This window comes from Strigops habroptila, chromosome Z (genome assembly GCF_004027225.2).
Source record: "Strigops habroptila isolate Jane chromosome Z, bStrHab1.2.pri, whole genome shotgun sequence".
NCBI classification, from domain to species: Eukaryota; Metazoa; Chordata; class Aves; order Psittaciformes; family Psittacidae; genus Strigops; species Strigops habroptila.
In genome coordinates, this window is record NC_044302.2 from 97,307,956 (window position 1) to 97,328,947 (window position 20,992).

At 40.1% G+C, this 20,992-nt stretch overlaps 1 protein-coding gene across 3 annotated transcripts in view; it reads left to right on the forward strand.

Moving 5' to 3' along the window:
- SETBP1 (SET binding protein 1) overlaps positions 1–15,475 on the forward strand; it is a 269,322-nt gene extending 253,847 nt beyond the window's left edge. For all 3 annotated transcript variants that reach the window (XM_030511888.1, XM_030511890.1, XM_030511889.1), the window contains 2 exons: positions 4,217–4,384; positions 9,916–15,475. In XM_030511888.1, coding sequence (XP_030367748.1) covers positions 4,217–4,384; positions 9,916–10,472 — 725 coding nt within the window. In that variant the 3' untranslated portion in view covers positions 10,473–15,475. The remainder of the gene's footprint in view (positions 1–4,216; positions 4,385–9,915) is intronic.
- The last annotated feature ends 5,517 nt before the right edge of the window (positions 15,476–20,992 follow it).

A 20,992-nucleotide genomic window follows, 5' to 3' on the forward strand; every position in this document is an offset into this window, starting at 1 on the left:
GAGGATTTTCCTCAATGATTTGTATGACCCTGCTAAACCCAGATAGGTGGTAATTGAGCAGCAACTACTTTTTCAGAAGAAACAGAATAAAAATATTGAAAATATTGACTCACCCCAAAGGCAGTAAGCAGCACTTTGGTCTCTGACCTTTAAGCATCCTAAGGTAGTCAATAACCTGGCTGTTAGATGCTGTGCCTGCCACTGATTTTGATTTGGGAGTAGTTTAACCTTGAACCAAGATCCAAGTAACCACGGCAACAGGAAGTCGGCCTCTCCGTCCAAGAACTGGGAATCCATAAATCAAATGTCCCTAACGCAAACACTGTGTGCAGGTAGAGATTTGAGAGGAAAAGTGGTTTGTGAGGGATTACCTTTGAAAAAATGAATGACTGTCCCTTGATATGTTGAAGCACAGCTTCACAGAGGCTTTTTTTTATCAATAGAGGTCAACAGGTTACAGCTGCGTGTTTTCATACTACTCTTCATACAGGCTCTTCAGTTTAATTAGAACCAGATGTTGAATTCATGAGGTTGTTAGCATTATTATATACCATCTACGCATGCATATATGTTTATGTGTATTGATATATATACCCACATACACACATTTCTTGCGCAAAAACTATATTCATGAATAAATAATGTTAAGGCTCAAATTCAAACACTATGGAGTGGTAAAACCTCAGTTCTGCATATGCATAATTCCATAGTGGTGTGATCCCACAGGCATAATAACCTAGTCAAATATCTCAGTTAATCTATGGGACACTGCTTTATTCAATGTATAGTGCTCACCTAAAGAACAGGTATTTGGCAGTCGAATTTTCCTGTTGCTATTCGGTGTGTGACATCATGTCTCATTTATTTCACATTTCTAAGCCTTCATATGAATAGACAAATGTTTCATGAATGTTGATAATTTTTTTGCAGCACTGCTCTTGAGATGAGGGATATGTTATTGTTCTCATTTGCAATAAAGAAGCTGAGCAGAAAGAGATTGAAGTTGAATAGATGTCATTTCAGATGCTTAATACTAGATTTGAGGCTCTGGAAGGATGTGTGGTCTAAGAGGCAGGGACTCCTCTGCATATCTCCACTAATCCATGACCTGTAATTCTGTCTCACTCCTATTTCTGTATTCGGACAGGTTGTTGGTTGGCAGCCAACTGAACATGAGTAGCTTGTGTCCAGGCAGACAAGAAGGCCAACAGCATCCTGGCCTGTATCAGCCCAGTGTGGCAGCAAGGCCAGAGCAGTGATCATACTCATGTACTGGGCACTGGTGAGGCAGCACCCTAACTCCTGTGTTCATTTCTGGGCCCCTCACTACAAGAGAGACATTGAGGTGCTGGTGCAGGGCCAGAGAAGGGCAACGGAGCTGGTGCAGGGCCTGGAGCACAAGCGTGATGAGGAATGGCTGAGAGACCTGTGGGGGTTTAGTCTGGAGAAGAGAAAGCTCAGGGGGGACCTTATCACTCTCTACAGCTACATGACAGGAAGTTGTAGTGAGGTGGTGGTCAGTCTTTTCTGATTAAGGAACAGTTGAACAAGCTGGAGCATGGAACTTGACAGGATGGACCTAAAAGTGTTGAGAGAGCTGGCTGGCATCATTGTGAGGCCACTCTCAGTTGTTTTTGAATGGTTGTGGTGACTGGGAGAGGATCCTGAGGACTAGATGAGAGCAAATGTCAGTCCAACAAGGGCAAGATGAAAGATCCAGGGAACAACAGGCTGGCTAGTCTCATTTCAACCCCTGGGAAGGTGATCGAGCAGACAATACTGGAGAGCGTTCCCAAACATATGAAGGAGAACAAGGTGATGTGAAGTAGTTAACCTAAGTCTGTAAAGATTAAATTATGCCTGACCAATCTGATGTTGTTTATCCTGACTTTAGCAACACTTTTGACACTGTCTTCTATAAATTCCTCATATGCAAACTGATAAAATACAGACTAGATAAATGTACACTATGGTGGCCTGAAAAGTGTCTGAAGTGCTTGCACAAAAGGTTATGATCAGTGGCACAACGTCCAGATAGAGGCCAGTCATTACTGGTGCACCCCAGTGTTTGATAATTTGGCCAAAATTACCTAACATGTTCATTAACTACCAGGGTGATGAGGTAGAGCACACTCAACAAATCTGGAGAAGATAAAAAACTGAGGAGTGGTTGATATTCCAGAGGGTCATGCTGTCCTCCAGAGGGACCTCAGCAGGCTGGAGCAATGGGCTGACAGGAACCACATGAAGTTCAATGAGAGCAAATGCAAAGTCCTGCACCTGGGGAGGAACAACCCCCTGTACCAGTACCTGTTGGGGGATGGCCGTCTGGAAAGCAGCTTGGCAGAAAAGGCCCCTGGAGTCCTGGTGGACACCCAGGTGATCATTATCCAGCAATGTGCCCATGCAGCAAAGGAGGCCAACAGCTTCTTGGGCTGTATTAGAAGTGTTGCCAGCATATCAAGCAAGGCAATCTTTACCTTTCATTCAGCACTGGTTAGGCTACACTGGAACACTGTGTTCAGTTCTGGGCTCCTCAGTAAAATAGAGACATGCACATATGAGAAAAAGTCCAACTCTTACTCGAGCCCAACATCTCCTTAAACATGGTTAAGGGTCTGGAGTATCTCTCCTATGAGAAAAGCTTGAGAGAGCTGTGACTGTTCAGCCTGGAGAAGAGAAGGCTCAGAGGGATCTTTTGCATGTGCACAAATATCTGGTGGGGGAGAGTCAAGAAGATGGAGCAAGGCTCTTCTCAGTGGCACCCAGTGACAGGAAAAGAGGCAGTGGGCACAAACTCAAACACAGCAGGTTATGTCTGGACCACATATTTTTACTGTGACGATGACCAGGTTGCACAGACATGTTGTGGATTCTCCTTCCCCGCAGATATTCAAAACTGACTAGTCTAGAGAAACCTCCTCTAGCTGACCCTGCTTAAGCAGGGTAAGATGGGTTAACTGGTCTCAAGAGGAGCCTTTCAACCTCAACTGCTCTGTGTTTTTTGAATCTTCATATAATTTAATTGCCAAACTCTGATGCATTTTATCTGAGGCCCACATGCAGGTTGAGATTTGAAAAAAGAAGGAATTTATGAAGGATTACCTTTGAAAAATGAATGGCTGTTCTGGATATGTTGAAGCCCAGCATCAGAGAGACCGGGAGAGGTTTTCATAAGCTGTCAAAGACTCAACACAAAGTCTGCGCCCTAGCAGACTTCTGTGGCCTCATGAGAGTAGGGATACTGGATTTTTACAAAGCAGCAACTGCTAGGAGTTTTGTGAAATGGGCAAAAATTCTCTCAGTCTTACTGTAAAAAGTGACTGAGGCATTTTAACAGCTTTTCCACCTGATACACATGCGATACGTATACACACACATGAACTCACACAAATATTACATATAAATGGGTGGATGCACATTCAGGAGTGTTAGACAGAGATCTATTATGTAAAATTTTGATCCAACAGTTCAAATCTGGCACATTTACAAGCAAACAAAATGTGTCCAAACCATAAGAGAGTTTGAGAAACATTGTTAAGGGAGGAATTTACCATCCTTGAGTGCATAACTTTTATTTTTCTGATATATTTGATCTCTTTGGTATATTTCTACTACTTATATATTCTGCATCGCAATCCTTAGGTTGAAAAATGTATGATAAATTGCTCTTTTCTAAAAAACTCCTGTCTCTTTGATGAGTTAAGTAAATTTTCATTAGGGAGGGAACTCCTAAAAATATGTTTAATGTACTTTAGACAGGTGATTACATATGGAGGCTGCTCCTGGTGTGTGCTCCTTACTCAGATGAAACACCCACTGGGTCAGGTTATTTTAGAAGTGTGTAAGTGTGGAGAATAAACTACCCAGGGAATGACAGATAGACAACTCCACTAAATAGAGATATGAAGCAGGTCTCTCTTTACACACGTGTCAGGGTGTGTGTTTACTTGGAATAGAAAAAGTAATAATGTGGAATTATTATGTTGGCTACATTGTTTATAGAGACCCATGGTTGTATGTTCTTAAGCAAAATTATCAAAGCCAAATAACAATGATGATCCTCGCTGGTATCAAGACCATACTACAGACACCTACACGGGGAAATATGGAAATATACCAGCATGGCAAGGACAGCAGCTGACTACTCCTTTCCGGATATTTCCCAGACATGTAATTTCATCAATATTCATCCACGTTTTGTTTCTTCCCTCAGGAATTGCAGGTCCCCACTTAAAAGCAGACCAGACTTCACTTCATGGTAAAATGGAAAGTTCTGCCTGTAACATGATGACCAGAAGGAAACCAGCAGCTGTTGACAGTGTTGCAATGTCGACTCCAGTGTTATCTCTTTTACCTTCATCATCAGCAACATCTGAAGCAGGTAATGTTTTTTCCCTCCATCCCCTCTAATTCTTCCGCATCTTCTTCCTTCTAGCACTGCAATGAACAACATATGCTTGTACTATTCTTCCTGATTGGAGAGGTAGCTGCAAACATGCATATCTAATGTGATAATCAGGCTGTAATTTTTCTAACACTTACTTATCATGGTCCTATCTTGGCATATCAGATCTATTTTATCCACATACCACCATTTGTGAAATGAGAACACAAGTAGCACCAACCTGTATGATCTAGCAAGGGACTCTGAAGCAAGACTCCTGGGTTCCTTTCTCAGAGCTGTTGTTCATTTATTTGAATGTTCCCATCGCTGTAACACGAACACAAAGAATACACAAAGAATACACTATGAATAGTCAAGGAGCAGCTGAGATTTCTTTCTACATACTTCAGTGATTTTAGCATAATATTCTGTCTTGCAAATGCAAAATTGTCTGGGGCAATGAACAGTGATTTAAAATATATCAGAATAAATAAGTCTGAATAGCATGTTTTTCAATCAACTTATATTTTGTGCTTCTATTTTGAATCAGATCAGAAGGGTGATAGCTTTATACAGTCAGAAATTGAGCCAAGTCATTCAAGCATCATCATGCTTTTTCTTGGGTAGGGTTAGAGAAGTTAACCTTGTATTGTGTCTTAATTTCCAGTGAATGGAGAAGCCACAGTACACTACCTTATGTGCAGATAATAGGAGTCTCAAAGTTTTGTCAAACCTTTGATACCACAGTCACAAAATATGTTTGTATCACTGAGTTATGGAATTATCACATATTTAATTATTTAATTGAATGTGCTGTTTCAGTGCACTCCTTTTGATTTTCCTCTCATTTCCTGAATGAATAGTGAAAACAAGTAGCCTCTAGAAAGATAAATTTTTATATTAAAGGATCGGGATTCTCTGTTTAGTTTTTAATACTTCCTTATTATTTGAACTAAGGACAGATTTTCAGTGCAGCAGACAATGAAAGCACACAAATATTTTATGATCAGTTTCAAGATGAAAGTGTATGCTTGACTGCATAGTTCATTCTTTCCATTTTCAGAAGTCTAATTAAGTTGTTGCTTTATCTGTAGCCCAGATGTTGAAATAATTTAGTTGAAAACTGAAAGAAACTGTGTTAATGGGAAAACAGGACAATGCTATGGGTTTCCTGTAATTAATAGGGAGCTCTTTGAAAATTCCTCCATTTAAACCAAGCTGACAAACTGAGCCCAGCCGTTGAACAGTCTTCTCTGTGCCATGTCCTGGCAACTGGCCTCAGGCAATTCCAAAGGGATGGAGAATGACAGGCAGTAAGAAGGATTTGAGTACTGCAGACATAACAAAGCTATCCAGAAGAAACGTAGGGGACCGATGGGGAACTTCTAAGGGGTCTGATCTACCTTGTTCAACATCACTGTGCTGGAGTGGGTCTTCCAGCCTGCTCTAAGCTATACTTGGAAATGCATTGTTTTGGTAGAGATTTCTTTCTTTGCCTCAGAAGCTATTTCCAGGTTTTATCAATTCTGAGTGTCTTCCTGGCATGGTCTGTGGCTCTTTCAATTTGTCTTTGTGAGATGGAGCCTCACTGCAGCTGTGCACCCCGGAGAGGAGAGAAACACTGGGCCTCCATGTGCCTTATTTTAAATGTGTAAAGCTGTGTTTTAAAGTTCTTGTTTGTATGAGACAGCTAGGTGAGGTTGTTTGGAGGGTGGGGAAATGAAGGAAAAGTAGAAGCACCTGTGACGTGTCAAGCATTCCTAGTTTCTCTTCACTTTGGTCTGTATTTTGCTAAATAGTTCAGGCCTTCACACAGACATTGCATGGCCATGCAGCCTGAAGAGGTGTAGGGAGATAACTGTTCTGTGTAAAATCTGTCCCCCTCCATGTATCCCCAGCACCTGGAGCTTGCCATCATATTGCATCATCCCTGTAGGAGCACATTCCCTCTTTCATATGCCTGCACATGTAGTGTTACTACTCCCCATCTCCTCTTCAAACCTTTCTGTATGAATTCCACTAGATAGAGCAAGACAAAAATCTTCCTCCCAAGGCAATGTTTCCATGTGCAAACAGCAAACAGCAAAATATGTGCAGGAAGAGAACAACAGAGCCTAAAAACAATGCAGAACAACGTGGGTACAGGGTTGGGCAGGATCTGTCTGGATAAAATGAAAAAGATTAGTATTTAGCTTTGGTTTTCAGCAGAGCAGTATATCATACGGCAATACAGGAAAATATTTTATATCAAAGACTGTTCACCAAGAGCTTCCAGATGAATTGATAACACCTAATGGCTCTCACTTCAATAGTGGTTTATTTTGGCAGATCTCCCAGATATTTTGTCATATGTACACCTCATCAAATCTTCCCCCTGCAGACCCATCAAACTCTTTTCCACATAGTATCCCTACACCAAATGTAGAATTAGATGTCCCTGATTCTGAAAAGTCAAAATAATATTAGGTTTCTTAATACCTCCTTTTAAAAGCCTGACTTGAAAGCATATTATTTATTTGGTACATGCATTCTGACTATTGACAAACTACGTAAAACAACTCAAACACTTTCTAGAGCTTGAACATCCAGAGGCTTGCTAGGAAGAAAAGCAAAAGCATTATTAGTAGCTTCTAAAAAGCTTCCTGAGAAAGTCATAAACACCCTAAAGCATTTATGTTTATGAAAGAAAAATTAATGCAGTTAGCCAACATAAAACAACAGTGAAGGTTTTTTTTCTAAATGAAAATAAAGGTTTCATTCTGAAAGAATACGGACTGTCATCTTGAAAGTTTTATGAGGCCAAAAAGTATCCAATGTGAAGTAAGACACTGAGAGTGGTGTTCAGCTTATAGATCTACATGTAAGTGTAGATTCCTACTCATAATTGTGTGCCTATCAGTTAATTTTGGAGAACTAGGCAGTTTGGCAGAAAATAGATGGCTATCTTTGTTCTACTCAGGCACTGCCTACTCACCCTCAAGCTCCACTGGACAGTCACCCTGGGGGACCTGGACCTCTTGGGTGCCTCAGACACCTGTTGGATTTGGCAGGATAGACAACAGACCTGCACCTTTCTTGTCCAGCATCAGGGTGTCAGGAGGATGTTCAAGGTCACCTTAAATTGCATTGAATTCCCATTTAAGAAATGAAGGTCATCCTCTAACAACTATACAGAACAGATCTCCATTGACTGTGATAGGCTGTTAATAGCTGCAGAAACAACCAACTATATTTAAATTCAGTAAAAACGTAATATCTTTGCACATACTTGGCTAATGCTGGTTTTCATATTCATTTCCTGTCCTTTGGCTTACTTTCTTTCCAATGAAAGTGGAGAATAATGCCAAATCTCCTGATTTCACTGTGAACCTTGAAATTTTTCCCATATTTCTGCTAGATTTCTCATCTTCAAGATTTCCATCATCAACTGAAAAATTTCAGCTTTACTTTCTGGGAAAAAGATTGCATCTTGAATATGGTAATTTTCAAAAAAGTCTTGAAAATGTACCCTAACGATAGCAATAAGAGGCAAAAGGTGGATCATGAATATGAAGAGTGTGCCAAACATTTGGTTTCTTCAATCTCTTGACCTGAAGCTACTCTCGGGATCTGGGGGGAACTCAAAGAAGTTAAATACTTAGAGCTGGAAATACTAAGACTGTATATGTCAATCACCAGTGAGGCCAGATGAGAGTAATCCTTTAGTGTGACAGGGACTTAAGGTTTTTTTGATCAGATGACTGAGAAATAGCTCACTGCCACTTCCCTTTAGGGTGCTTGCATCTATACTTTTTAGGGGCAACCTACTTGAGAGGAATTTTGTGCAACTAATTAGCTTCTGAGCAACTTGGATATTTCATTTCCTTTCTCTTTTTCTTTGGTACCAAAATGACTGCATTCCTCCTTTCTTTTGTCCTCTGTGAATCACAAACTGCAAGTGGATTTGATTTTTCTTTTTGGTGTGGGGAGTGGGTTACATATGGAAAATGTATTTTGTTTCGTAATTAATGAAAACCAGGCTTTGGGAAGTTGGCCATCCAGGTCTTTTATTTATAAGAGAGCATATGTCTGTGTTTTGTTTATGACTCACTCCTAATTCTTGCATTGTAACTTGGGTTTGTTTATGCAAGCTCTTTGCTGAATCCAAGCAATGGCGTTATGAGAGCCAATAATTTATGCTCTCCAAGAGGAGGGGCCAGTGAGTGAGGTTTGTATGCTGAATCTGTCATAGCCCATAGCGAAAACAGGAGATTCTACCACTTGACAGCTCTTGGTTATCTACAGAAAATGCTGCAATAGCAACTTGATTTAAACTACCACCAACAGATTAGTCTGTTAGATATGAAGGGAGTGATAACCTCCAAATGAACCTTTCTCGAAATCTTGGCTGCTCTGGAAATTTCAAGGATTTCAAACCCAAATGACTGCTTGACAGTCAGGTGTAAATTAAGTTTGCAAGTAGATGTGGGCTGAGGTTAACTTAGTGGGATGTTTTATTCTTTAATGAAAAGAAGTACTGAACTCCATCATTTTGTTTCCAGCAGCGCAAAACAGATATGTTACGAGTGGAAGGGAGCACCAGTTATTGCAACAGCAGAATTAATACATTCTGTTTCTCTCACAAAGTTACTTTTTGTCTGTGAGCAAATCCTGAACTCTGAACGGATGTCACATTCAGTAGAGGACTATGAGACAATTTAAGAAAAATGAACAAGGTCTCTTGTCCTGAGCAAATGACCAGGAGCCAAGAAATGTTGGGTACTCTTTCCAGCTCTGACAGTGACTCACAATGTGACCTTGGCAAGAGACTTAACTACTTTGGACTTCACTCAGGTCTAAAGTAAGTGATCTGAACCAGGAGTAAACTTACTTTAGAGGCCATTAAACTCAATTATACGATTGAGTAGTTTCAGTTGGTATCTGCAGAGATGATAGCACAGAAGCCCAGCTAGGGGCAATGAATTTGGCATAGGTGAAGTGTCCCACACAGCTAGTCTGTGCCCACTAGTTTCAGTAACAAACTCTTCCATACTAACTTGCATGATAAGTATTAAAGGCTGAGGTGAAAACATCAGGAGTGTATTCTTGGGGTATAGAAGTTTAATAGTCACAGTGAGCCAATATGACAGCTATTCCAAGCAGTCTTTCCTTCCCTCCCACTAGAGGTTTAGAAATGAGAAGCAAACCCATGGTGAAACGTTGTAGAAAAGCTTTGTTGCTCTAGAAGTGGGGAGACATGAAGAGAAATCTCTGAAGACTGCTTAATAGTCAAAGTTGTATTTTCAAGTAGGTCAATAAAAAAGAAGGCAACAGCAATTCTTCTGGGACTCTAATAAATACTCTTTTTACTTCTTTTTAATTGTTCTTCTGTTCAGAGACCTTTCTTACAGACATCACTTCTTCAGTAGTCATATTCAGCCTGCTAGACTTGAAAGTATTCAGTATTCATGATGCTGAAAGCATGCAAAAGAGAGTTTCCGTTCACTGTTTTTTGACTTACCCCTGTTTCTCTCCTTGTCTCCCAACAGCCAGCTCACCACTGAAGAAAAGGTTCAAGCGCCGTGAAATTGAGGCAATCCAGTGCGAAGTGCGCAAGATGTGCAACTACACCAAGATCCTGTCCACAAAGAAGAACCTGGATCATGTGAACAAGATCCTGAAAGCCAAGCGGCTGCAGAGACAATCAAAGACAGGCAATAACTTCGTCAAGAAGCGGAGAGGGCGTCCTCGGAAGCAACCCCTTTCCTTCGATGAAGACTCCAGAGACCAAATGCCAGTTCTGGAAAAATGCATTGACCTTCCCAGCAAACGAGGTCAGAGACCGACACTCAACCCTTTGATATTGGAGCAAGCAGCCACTCAAGACACAATCATGGCCACCATTGAGGCTGTCATACACATGGCTCGAGAGACGCCACCCCTGCCGCCTCCTCTTCCTCCTCCTCCTCCTCCGCCTCCTCTCCCTCTGCCCCGGATGCCCCGGGTTGGGAAAAGAAAAAGCAAGACCATGCAGGAGGAAGAGGAAGACGTGAAAGTGAAGCGGCACCGGAAAGGCAAGGGGAGTGAAAATGAAGGCCTTCCGTAAGGCCAGAGCACCTCACCAGATAGTGGGGTGTTGGTAGCGGGGCACACCAGACTGAAGGACTGGAGGAGCACAGTCCACTTTGCCCCTGCGGCAACAACAGACTTTTTCATTTCTTCGGTGGCCAGAGCCCATTGTGGAAATCTGTGCCAGCCGGGATTCACATCTTCCTCTTCATCGCTTTTGCCTCAGCCCCCCCCCAAAAAAAGGGGGAAAGGCTGTGGGAAAGGTTGGGGATAAGGGGGGAGGGGGGTGTGTTTCAACGTTGGGGATAGCATCTACTTTACACAGTTTCCAAAACTAATCAGCATCTCAGCATTGCTGTTCTCATACCGTAACCTGGAGGTGGGAGGTCATCCTCGCAGAGAGCTGAACGTTGTCACTAGAGCTGTGTGCTCGACTCTGATTCTGTTTGGCGGGCCAGGTGAAACTAAGAGTAACCATACCATAGAAGAAATCACTGTAAAAAGGAAAAAAAAATAAACAAAAAAAAAAAAAATAAAACAACCACATAAAAAAAAAAAAAAAAAAAAAGAATAGTGTGATTTTCTCAACTGTGATCTTGGTTATAATCTGTTTGATTTTTTTTCTTTTTTTTCCAGTTTTATATACCTACCAGGCTTTGGGCCAGCATAACCCAAAACGCCTGACTCCTGCTAGAAATATATTTCTGTCTCATTTACTTGCCTAGTTACAACTAGCTGCAATATAGGCAATAGAAAAGTAGAGCCTTACACACGTGCACACTCATTCCGAGTGCTATTCCAAGGAACAACAGACTATCACAACATTTGAAATAAGGTATACATGGATAGCACGTTTCTATGAAGCAACTTGGCATTTTCAATGGCATGTGAAAAAGAGGTCATGCATCAACCAAGTTGTTTTCATGATCAGAGCATATGACTAGAGAACAGCAAGACACTTCTGGGGAATATAGTTATAGTAAACGTGGACAAAATCACCAAAAAAAGAATATAAAAAAGATAAAAGATTAAAAAAAAAAAAAAAAAAAAAACAGAACAGAAAAAATAGAGTAAAAAGACAGGGCCCAAACCTACCAGTTCTTGCCACCTGCAATTCCCAGTGAAATTGACGGGAATCCCAGGATCCAAATAATTTGCATTGGGTAGCAATGCCTTGATATGTTCTTTTAAAGAAAATAGATAAAGTAGATTGTTAAAAAAAAAAAAGGAATACAAAACCTTATGGAAAATAGGTTCTTTCTTGGCAATTATTTCTTAAAAAAGAAAAAAGAATAAGTGTTCTTATCTGAAAATAAAAATAAAATGTTCAAAGGGTATCACCACTGCAATTGTATTAATGCCACTTTGGACATGTTCTCCAAGTTGTGGTTGCCTTAATAAACTAAAAAAAAAAAGATTTTTTTTTGTACATACTGTAATTATAAAGCTCTCAGTCTGCATGGATGCAAACTGTGTGTGACAAATCGTCTCTTTAAATGGTCAGTTCAAATTGTACATTTCTCATTCAAGTTGTACGTTAGCCATCAAGTTAACTTGGGCAAAATGCCCAAGCTCCATTTCCACAGCCCAGTTAAAAAGTTTAACTAAAACAAAGACTGAATGTGAAACTGTTCCATTGCAGTAACAATGAGTTAGAAAAGAAGCCAGTTGTTGAAATTTGAAATAGGTACTTTCAATTTTGTTTCATTTCTTTTTAAAGCCCTTCAGTACACTTAACACCTGGCATGGCAAGATGGATATTAAAATGGGAGGGGGGAGGGAAAATTCCAGCAAGGGAGAGGGGATAGAAATTATTTAACGATTCACAAGCCAACTGCTATTCCCTTTTTTGAGAAATCTTTGAACTGGCTTATTGCCAAGAAAACTTCAAATAGCACGACACTAAATAAATACAAAACAAACAAACAAACAAAAAAAAAAAATCCCCAAGAGCAAATCCAACAGAAAAAGTTACCACAAAAAAATATTGTGTTTCTATTTTGTTATTTATTTACAAAAATCATATCAAGACTACGGTGTTAAAGGGACACTGTAAACATACAGCTCATTATTTTTAGAGACTGATTTTTCTTCTGTGATAGCACCTTAGGTTATTAAAACTGAATGCATTTGGTGTTTGGATTGGGCTGGGGGGCTGGGAGAAGGTTGGGTTTTGGTTTTTTTAAAGGCTGGAACAAACATTAGTATCTCCTTAAAACTGATAAGAGGGATTGCAGAATTATGTTTTGAATTTGTTTTGCATCATTCATCATTTGCGCTTTTTGTTTTCCAATTAATGCAGCTTAGAAATAAACTGGCCGGTCGCTCATTCTGCTACAAAAAATTTTGTTTTTCAGTTGTCTTGAATTAGCACAGTGTTACTGACTGAAGTCATAGGCCTGCAAAAAAAAAAAATGTTTAAACCTCCTTGAGCTCCTCCCTTCTTCCTTAAAAAGCATTGGATGAGGTTTGGTTGATTCAGAAATCTCTTTTTTTTCCATCTCTCCTTTAGGCCTGCAAATAGGTGACAGTGTCACTTAAAATGCAAGAAAAACTGTAAATTTGGTATCCATGTACCCTATAAGCTGAAACTAAGCCAGACAACAACACGTTTAGTTTTACCTTCAGTGATTGTTTTATTAGCATTGAAGGATATTTCAATGTGGAGTGAGTGGAGCAAAGGTCTGAAAAGGCCAAGTTCTGTCATTGAACGCCTGTCATGGTTTCAAGATGTGTCAGACCTCACAGAGTGTCAATAAGATCTGGATTTGGGATTCCAGATGCACTGGGATATGTCCCGCCTAGGGAAGGATCACTGCTAGGGAAAGGCTGCTGCCTCCCATGTTCCTGAGGTTTGGCGAAAAAATGCTCTTATCCTTCCAAAAAAGTACTATCCAAAATGCTGCTAGAGGCACCGCACTTAAGAAGAGAATTCACTCAGAGGGTACACCCCAATATATGCTTCACTGAGCAAAAAAAATCCAGAGGTCTTTATGATCCTAGAGAAACAAGGGGTAGCGTTCAAGACTTGGTAGCTGCAAGCTGTCTGTGTAGGGTGGACTCTGTCCAGATGCCCAAGGTGTGTCCAAACAACAGCCTAGTGCAGCTGGCCCTGACTGGCAGAGAGATTAGCTTGTTAATTTGTATGAAAGCAGGCTGAATATACTGTTAGATGGCTCTCAGAATTTGTGTTCTGCATGTTGCATAGTCTATAAAGATGATAAGCAAGTTGCTGACAGAATAATATTATAAGGCGATGTACTACATGCAGATCATAAAGGATTTAGTTTTAGGGCTTAAGGCTAAAATCCCACTCCTGCAATTTATTACCCAACAATATTCAAGTAATGAGCTTTTTGATTTCCCACCACCAGCACCACCACTAGGAAGATTTACCAAGGAACTCTCTAAATTATCTCCACACGTTTCCAAGAACTGTATAAAACAGGGGTGAAAGCCCTTTTGCTTATTAAGACCAAAAAGACCTTTCAAACATCTCTGCTGGGTCACAGATTCACACATCCTAGAATGCTTCAATAAAAATGTGAAAAATAAAAAAAGATCGCATGGCTGTGAGCCATATGAAATGAAGCTACGGGTTTACATCCTCTCCATGGATCTTATTGCATAGTTGTATTCCTCAACCCAGCATAAAACGAGGAATGGGGATAAGCATGCAGAGAGAGAGAGAGGAAAAAATACACAAGCACTTGTGTCTCCAAGAGCTTCATACTGCCAATTTCTTGAGCCCTTCGATATCAAATTTTCTGTGAAGCACCTTGCATGTTTTTGAGTAACTGTCATTCAAAAAAAAAAAAAGAAAAAAAAAAGAAAAAAAGGTATAACAAGGGTATCCTACAGCATGGCCCATGACTCTCCACTTGACAGCAATGCTTTGGACCATTCGTGTAGAATATTCTGTTTGTGTTGTTACATTTTTTGGGTAGCGTCTGGTAAAATGAGGTGCTTGTTCATCACTGGGGCTTCTGAGTGCTACAGCAATACGACAAGTAAACAGGAGTCGCTGTTCTGTACACAAGGATTTCCCCAACTCTTATTTTCACAGGCCCTGATTCAGGACTGCTCTTAAACGCATATAAGTAGCATCCTGAAGACTAAAATGAACAACAAAAAAAGACAGGAAAAAGGAAAAAAAACCAACAACAGGATGGTTTTCTGATTTGAGGAAACAAACATCATGCCTTGCAATGCCTCTTCCTTCCATATCATCCAAAAAACCGGGGTGCAGCAGTTCTGAGATAATTAGAAGCACATTTCAACAAAGAACACATATTCGAGATCTCCTTAAGATGCCTGCCTAGGTTGTATAAAACACTACTAGAAAAAAAAAAAAAAGAAAAAGAAAAAAAAGTAAAAACATGAAAAGAGCTGCCAATTGGACAACATGGGGAAGCAGTTCAATCCCATGTTGGTTTGTTTTATTTTTCTTTTTCTTTATTTTTTTAAGCTATTTCTAAATAATAAATGCACATGAAGTGTTAAATATGTATATACTGTATTTCAAAAAAAATTAAAAAATCAAACGAATGGGGCACAAGATTGTTCTATAAGTCGTGCTGGCTAATTTTTAGTTTGTATTCATAAGTGGTTTTTAAAAGCCTTTTTTAAAGTGTAATTTGCATGTTCTACTTTGATTGTATGTAAACATATTTTAGAGCAAAAAAATGTATTTGTATTTTATTGAATATAGAGGCAAGAAAAAAAACTTGTACATTGTTTGAAATGTTCTTTTTGTAACAGTTTTTATTCATGAAGCATTTTTGTACATTTAAAAATGGATATGGACTTGATGTTCTTTGAGGCTTAGATACATCTGGCATGCTTTAATGTCATGCTCCTTCATGATCTTAGATGTTGGTTTTTAAACATTTTTTTCTAAAACAAAGCTCAGTCCTTTCGCTACCAAATCAGGTTAGCACAGTATAGAGCACTTAACTAAAAAAAAAAAAAAAAAAAAAAAGTTAATCCTATTCATATGTTATTCATTGTGTGAAATTAAAGGAATTCAATTCAGTCTAACATGAGTTGTGAATTCTTTTGTCTTATTTTCCATCTGTTTCTCATCACTAAGGAGTTTAATAGCTTTTGGGATACTAATACCATGCATTCACAAGCCCTTTTTATGGTAATGGAGAAAAACATGCTTTGGTTCTGTTCGTTTATTTATTTATTTATTTATTGTTTTATTTTTCCCAGAATATCCCGAAAAGTTAAAAATGGACTGTGCCATGGGTCCCATGGACAAAAGGGGGATTCACGCTTTGAGGCTGTGCTTGTCACCAAATGAACAGAAACATCTCTGGTCCAAATCATGTCCCTAGGTACCACTGCGGTAGTACTTGCCACCCAAGTGGGATTTCTGCTCCTGAAGCAGATGGAGCATCCCTTTGCAGATCCCTGCAGAAAACGAAGTCTTAGGGCTGGGTTATGGACAAGGGGAACAACCCTCTCATCACTGAGCATAGGAGATGAAGGGCAGTAGGCCAAGGGGTATTTTCCATTCTGTGAAATCTCATGCTGTGACTGTGGGACCGGGAGTTGGTTTTAGCATGGTCCCAAGTTTCTGTTCCAAGTTGCTACTGAGAGTGGTCAGCTGCCATTAAACACTCAGCCTCAGCATCCACAAGTTCCTGTGCAGCAACATCAGATTTTATCTTTTTCCTCGTCCTCAGAGAAGACCCACCACCTTCCTCAATGGTTCAGCATCCTGCACATGGAAATTAAATCTTATTTCCTTGAGAAGGCAGTGATGCTCAGGCACGATAGATAACTTAGTGCCCTCTCATGTTCTTCCCTTCTGAACCTCTGTGCATGGGTTGGCTTGGTGGGACCAACTCATCCAACTGCAAATATGACTCCTCTGACTACTGTTTTCACAGCTATTGCTTTATGTTACTGTAATAGAGCTGCTGCAAAGATCTCAACCATGATGGGGCTTTTTAATTTCTCCTTTTTCTTTCCTTAACATATGCATAACGCCAGCTTTTGACAACAGTTTGCAAAAGCGCTGACATCTTCACTCTGTTTTTATTGGAATCTCTGATATATAAGCTACTGGTCTCCAACTAAACCACATTTTTATAAAAGGCCTGTGGTAAGTCTCACTTGGAAGCATCTGTGAACTGTCAAGTTTTGGGCTTGCTGCTGCAGTATCTCAGGATTGATCTCCCCTCCCACCAGCTCTTTTCTGAGATGTACCTCCCACCGCCACTGAGCTCTTCTGTACTTTGGTGGTGTCACCCTGCAGGCATGATGGAGGGAAGCTAGGGAGAACAGCCATGGGGGAGAGAGAGTTGGGGATGTTGGGTTTCTGACACTTGATGGAGGCCAGGCACAAGGGACCAGTCTGCAAGGTTTTCATGTTTTCATCCCTCTGATCTCTTTTCCACCAGACTGCTGACACCAGGTACAGTGTCAGAGCACCATACTCCTCACCAGCCTCCTCCTGGGCTTGGAGGAGTCTTTGATCATCAGCCCCATCCGCCTTCTCAGAGCAAAGTAAGGTTCTTGCTAGGATGGATCTCTAACTGTTTCATCTCTGGTAACTACTGTAGCACTGTCTTTTCCTATGGATTAAACCACCTCAGAGGAAAACCTTTGAAAGTCTTAGAAACAAAGTTTAGGAATTTTACAAGCTCTGGTAGGTTGTAACTTTTTTAGGTACTCTTTAATGAGGTATTTTTCTCTTGCCTCATTTTATGTGGGCTCACTGTTTTCCAAATTTTCTTAGAGACTTTCATTATTAATCCCTGCCCAGAAATATTCATGAAATCATAGAATCATAGAATCATAGCATGATTTGAGTTGGAAGAGACCTTAAATATCTAGTTCCAACCCCCTGTCACTGGCAGTGACACTTTCCACAAGACCAGCTTGTTCCAAGCCCCATCCAACCTGGTCTTGAACAATTCCAGGGATAGGGCGTCACTAAAAATAATGGAAACAACTGTCAACAAAAATAATGTTCTTTTCTGATTATCCTCATTTTTTTTTTTTTTTTTTTTTTCCTGAACATGCTTTGCTCATCGAAAGAGTGAAGCTCCGTTCAAACCTTCTTTGGTCATCCTCCATATTATTGGAGTTTGAAATTAGGAGAGCATTTCACACACTCCAACGTCGAGATATGGGTAAGGAGATGAGCACAGTCTCTTGAGTCAAAGTATAATCTTAATTTAGCTTTGATTGTGGAGTTTGTTCGCGTCCCCTGGGATAAGGAGGCTGACCATGATGACCTTAACTCATCCTCAGCTAGTGGAGACAAGCCTCAGCCTCAGCCTGGCTCTCCCTCAGGTACCATTTTCCACCAGACTCCAGAGCTATCTATCTCATGCGTTGAATTCATTTTGTGTCAAGGAAATTTTAGTTGGTGGAGATGCCTGCAGCCTGTATGCAAGTTGTGTGAGCTCATGACAGCATTATTTGCTATTCTGTAGCACAAAGCACGCACATAATTTTAGAACAATGCTACTGTTACTGTCTAAGTAGAAAACATTTTCCAGTGACTTTCAAGGGATCAGTGACATGACCCTACACAAAGCCCTTCAGTACATACCATCTGGCAAGTTCTAGAAAGCAAAGGGAAGTATTAGATGACAACTTAAAAATATATGTTTGGTCTTTTATGAACAATTAATGAATCACATCATGAGTGCACTACATAAAGGTTTCAGTGCTAAAAGAAAGTATATAGAAAATATATATAGAGATAGCATATAGAAATCATAGTGAAGTGTGGCATATTGAACAATCTATGAGGGTTTTACTGTGAGCTGCAGGAATAACTGGTGTGAAAGTGCCACAGGAGTTGTAAGGGGAGCTTAACAGAACGTTAGTACAATCATAAGTCATTTCATTATGACAATTAACTTTCTCTATAACACAGAGCAAGACCCCTTGGTTCACATTCTCAGCTTATGCAGATCAGCACTATCAGTTTCAAATGTGTTAACACAGTTTGCAGGAGCAAAAGATCTGTTTTCATTTTCCCTATGGAAACTATTCATCCCAAAGTGGCTTTGGAGTGCTGCTAAGTAATACGATGTAATACAAACTACTGTTGCTTGTTGCTTTTTAGAAGCATCATGTTGAGAATGTAGACCTTTGTTAAAAATCAAATGGTGGGAAAATGGGTTGAGCAACACTAGTAGCCAGGTCAGCATGGTTTTATAAGAGCTGTGGTGGAAAGAAATGGGTAAAAGAAGTGGAGAGTCCTTGGGAAAATGATGAGACATCATTTTCAATGTATCAGGAAGATATTTAAGTATTAGTGTCTACTTCTTCTTGGGACTCTGTTGCACTTCCAAAGTGCAAAATTCCAAAGAAATTCTCCAGGTCTTTGGTATCATGGAGTTTATCAGCCCTGCATAAATCAAGCGTATAGGGAGCCCAGTGTTCCTCCTGCGGTGCTTGAAACATATTATCTTTTATGGCATCTGTTTGCCTAGTAGGATTTATCCCCTTCTGGATCTATCCCCAGGTCAGTGATGCAAATTTCTTGTCTGACTCCATTCCACTCCCACACATGCTCCTATCTGGCAGGTCTTAAACTGCCCCACAAGTATTACTGGTAAATAATGCTCCAAATGAATCAATAGCAGTTTTGTCACTGACTCAGAGGGAACAAAATTCTCCACTGCATCTCCTTGATTTAGCATGCCACAATGCTATCTGAGGAGTCAAATAGCTCCTAGAGTCTTCTACTTTCTTGGCCCGATATTCTGTTTATACACTCAGAGAACAAGTATATGGAGAAAAAAAATAGTTCAAAGGGGTAAACTGTGAAAGCGTCTGCAAGGCAAAAGCAAGGAAGAGAGCACATGAAGAACATTTGTTGTTGAGCATTTTCAGAGCACGGCAAGAACACAATTAGAAAAGGGATGAAAGTGATCTCTGAAGGAAGCAAATGATGATGTGGCAGAGCTGTAATGAAGATAATGACAAAGGAGGGCACTGCTCAGTTTTCTAGAAGACGTGGGGGTAAAAAGTAAATCAGCACTCTGGAATGGGAAGCAATGAGTTCAAAAATACAAAAGGACATTCATTCAAGGGAGGAAGAGGGAAAGGGAGAGGCTGGATATGAAGATTTAGGTCATAGACAGAATATAAAAATGGATCTTGCAACAGAAGATGGAAGAGGCAGCCTGCACGCTCACTGGGACTTTATTGCTGTTTTCTAAGCTGACACAGCACTCACCATTTAACCTCATTAAACAGCTACCATCAGCTAGTGACCATTAGTCTCTAATTCTCTCTCTTTAAGCTGCAGGTAGCTACTGCAAGAAGTAAAACTTTCTTTGCTTGAATTATTGTTATTTACAGTTTCCCAAAATCCTGGGCAAGGATCAGCAAACGTCAGCAAAGGTCTGACAGTAAAGCCAACAGCTGTACAGAAGTCTACTTACAAAGATGGGACTTCAAAGAGATGCCCTCTCTGATATAATTGGACTTAGCTTCATTTACTTCAAAGATATTACAATAATGTGTAGGTGCTCTTGACCCTGTAGCTTCTCATGGGAAGAATTTATGCTGACTGAACATCTACCACAAGTATCTGAGGGTCACATACTTCCATCTGCCATGCACCTCAGCAACTTATTTTCTCACTGGGATGCAAGGTGCTTTGTACTCAAGAACAAGCCATCGCGCAACCCCATTTGTTACAGGAGGCAACTGAAATACTGAGAAAATGAAGCCCATACCATCCGAGTTGTCCACTATTGTCAGCTACTTCCATTTTGAAGTACCAGACATAGCTCCGTGTTTTCCATATATTTTAAGAAGCAGCCATGGAGTTAATTGAGGGGCCTTTTAGAGACAAACTTTGCAGAATGTGGATCTTTGTGATTTTTGTGAAAGTGCTAATAAAATAAAAATTAAGAATCTGGCTTGAAGCCATCTACTAGTCTTTTGCTCAGGGTACCATGAGAAGCTTTTTTGTTTTGCTTTATTTTCAAATGGTGGTTCACCAGAATGTTACGTCCAGAATGGTCAGGGAGACCCTGAGAGACCGGAATGACTTTGCTTTTTCTTCCTGAAAAGCAAGGGGGATCAAGGAGGCACAGTCTCTCTGGGGTCTGAATTGCTGTCATCTCAATTCAAAAAATCTCATTAGCACACTCTTCTTGATATTTAGGACATAACATAAACAAGAACTTGCATTTAATCTTAGGTTTAATCCCACTGACATCAATACGATTTAAGCACTTTAAAATTAAGGAGATGATTAATTACTATTACAAGAATGACTGACTTCTAATTCCAAAACCTAGTACCAGTTGTCCAAACTGAACTTTAATTATTTAATTGGGCAGAAATAAGAATTGATCAGTTCCTGGTTTTAACAATCTCACAAGGTGTTCCTAGCCCCAGGCCTCAGTTTACCATGAGCAGTGCTTGCATACATTGGAAGACTATTTGTTAATGTTACCAAAAGGCTGTGAATTCCTTGCAGAAAAGGTGCAGTATGTATAAGAGAACATCCTTATTGAGACTTTCATGACAGGACATTCTCTCCGAGTCAGCTTCTTTCTTTATTTC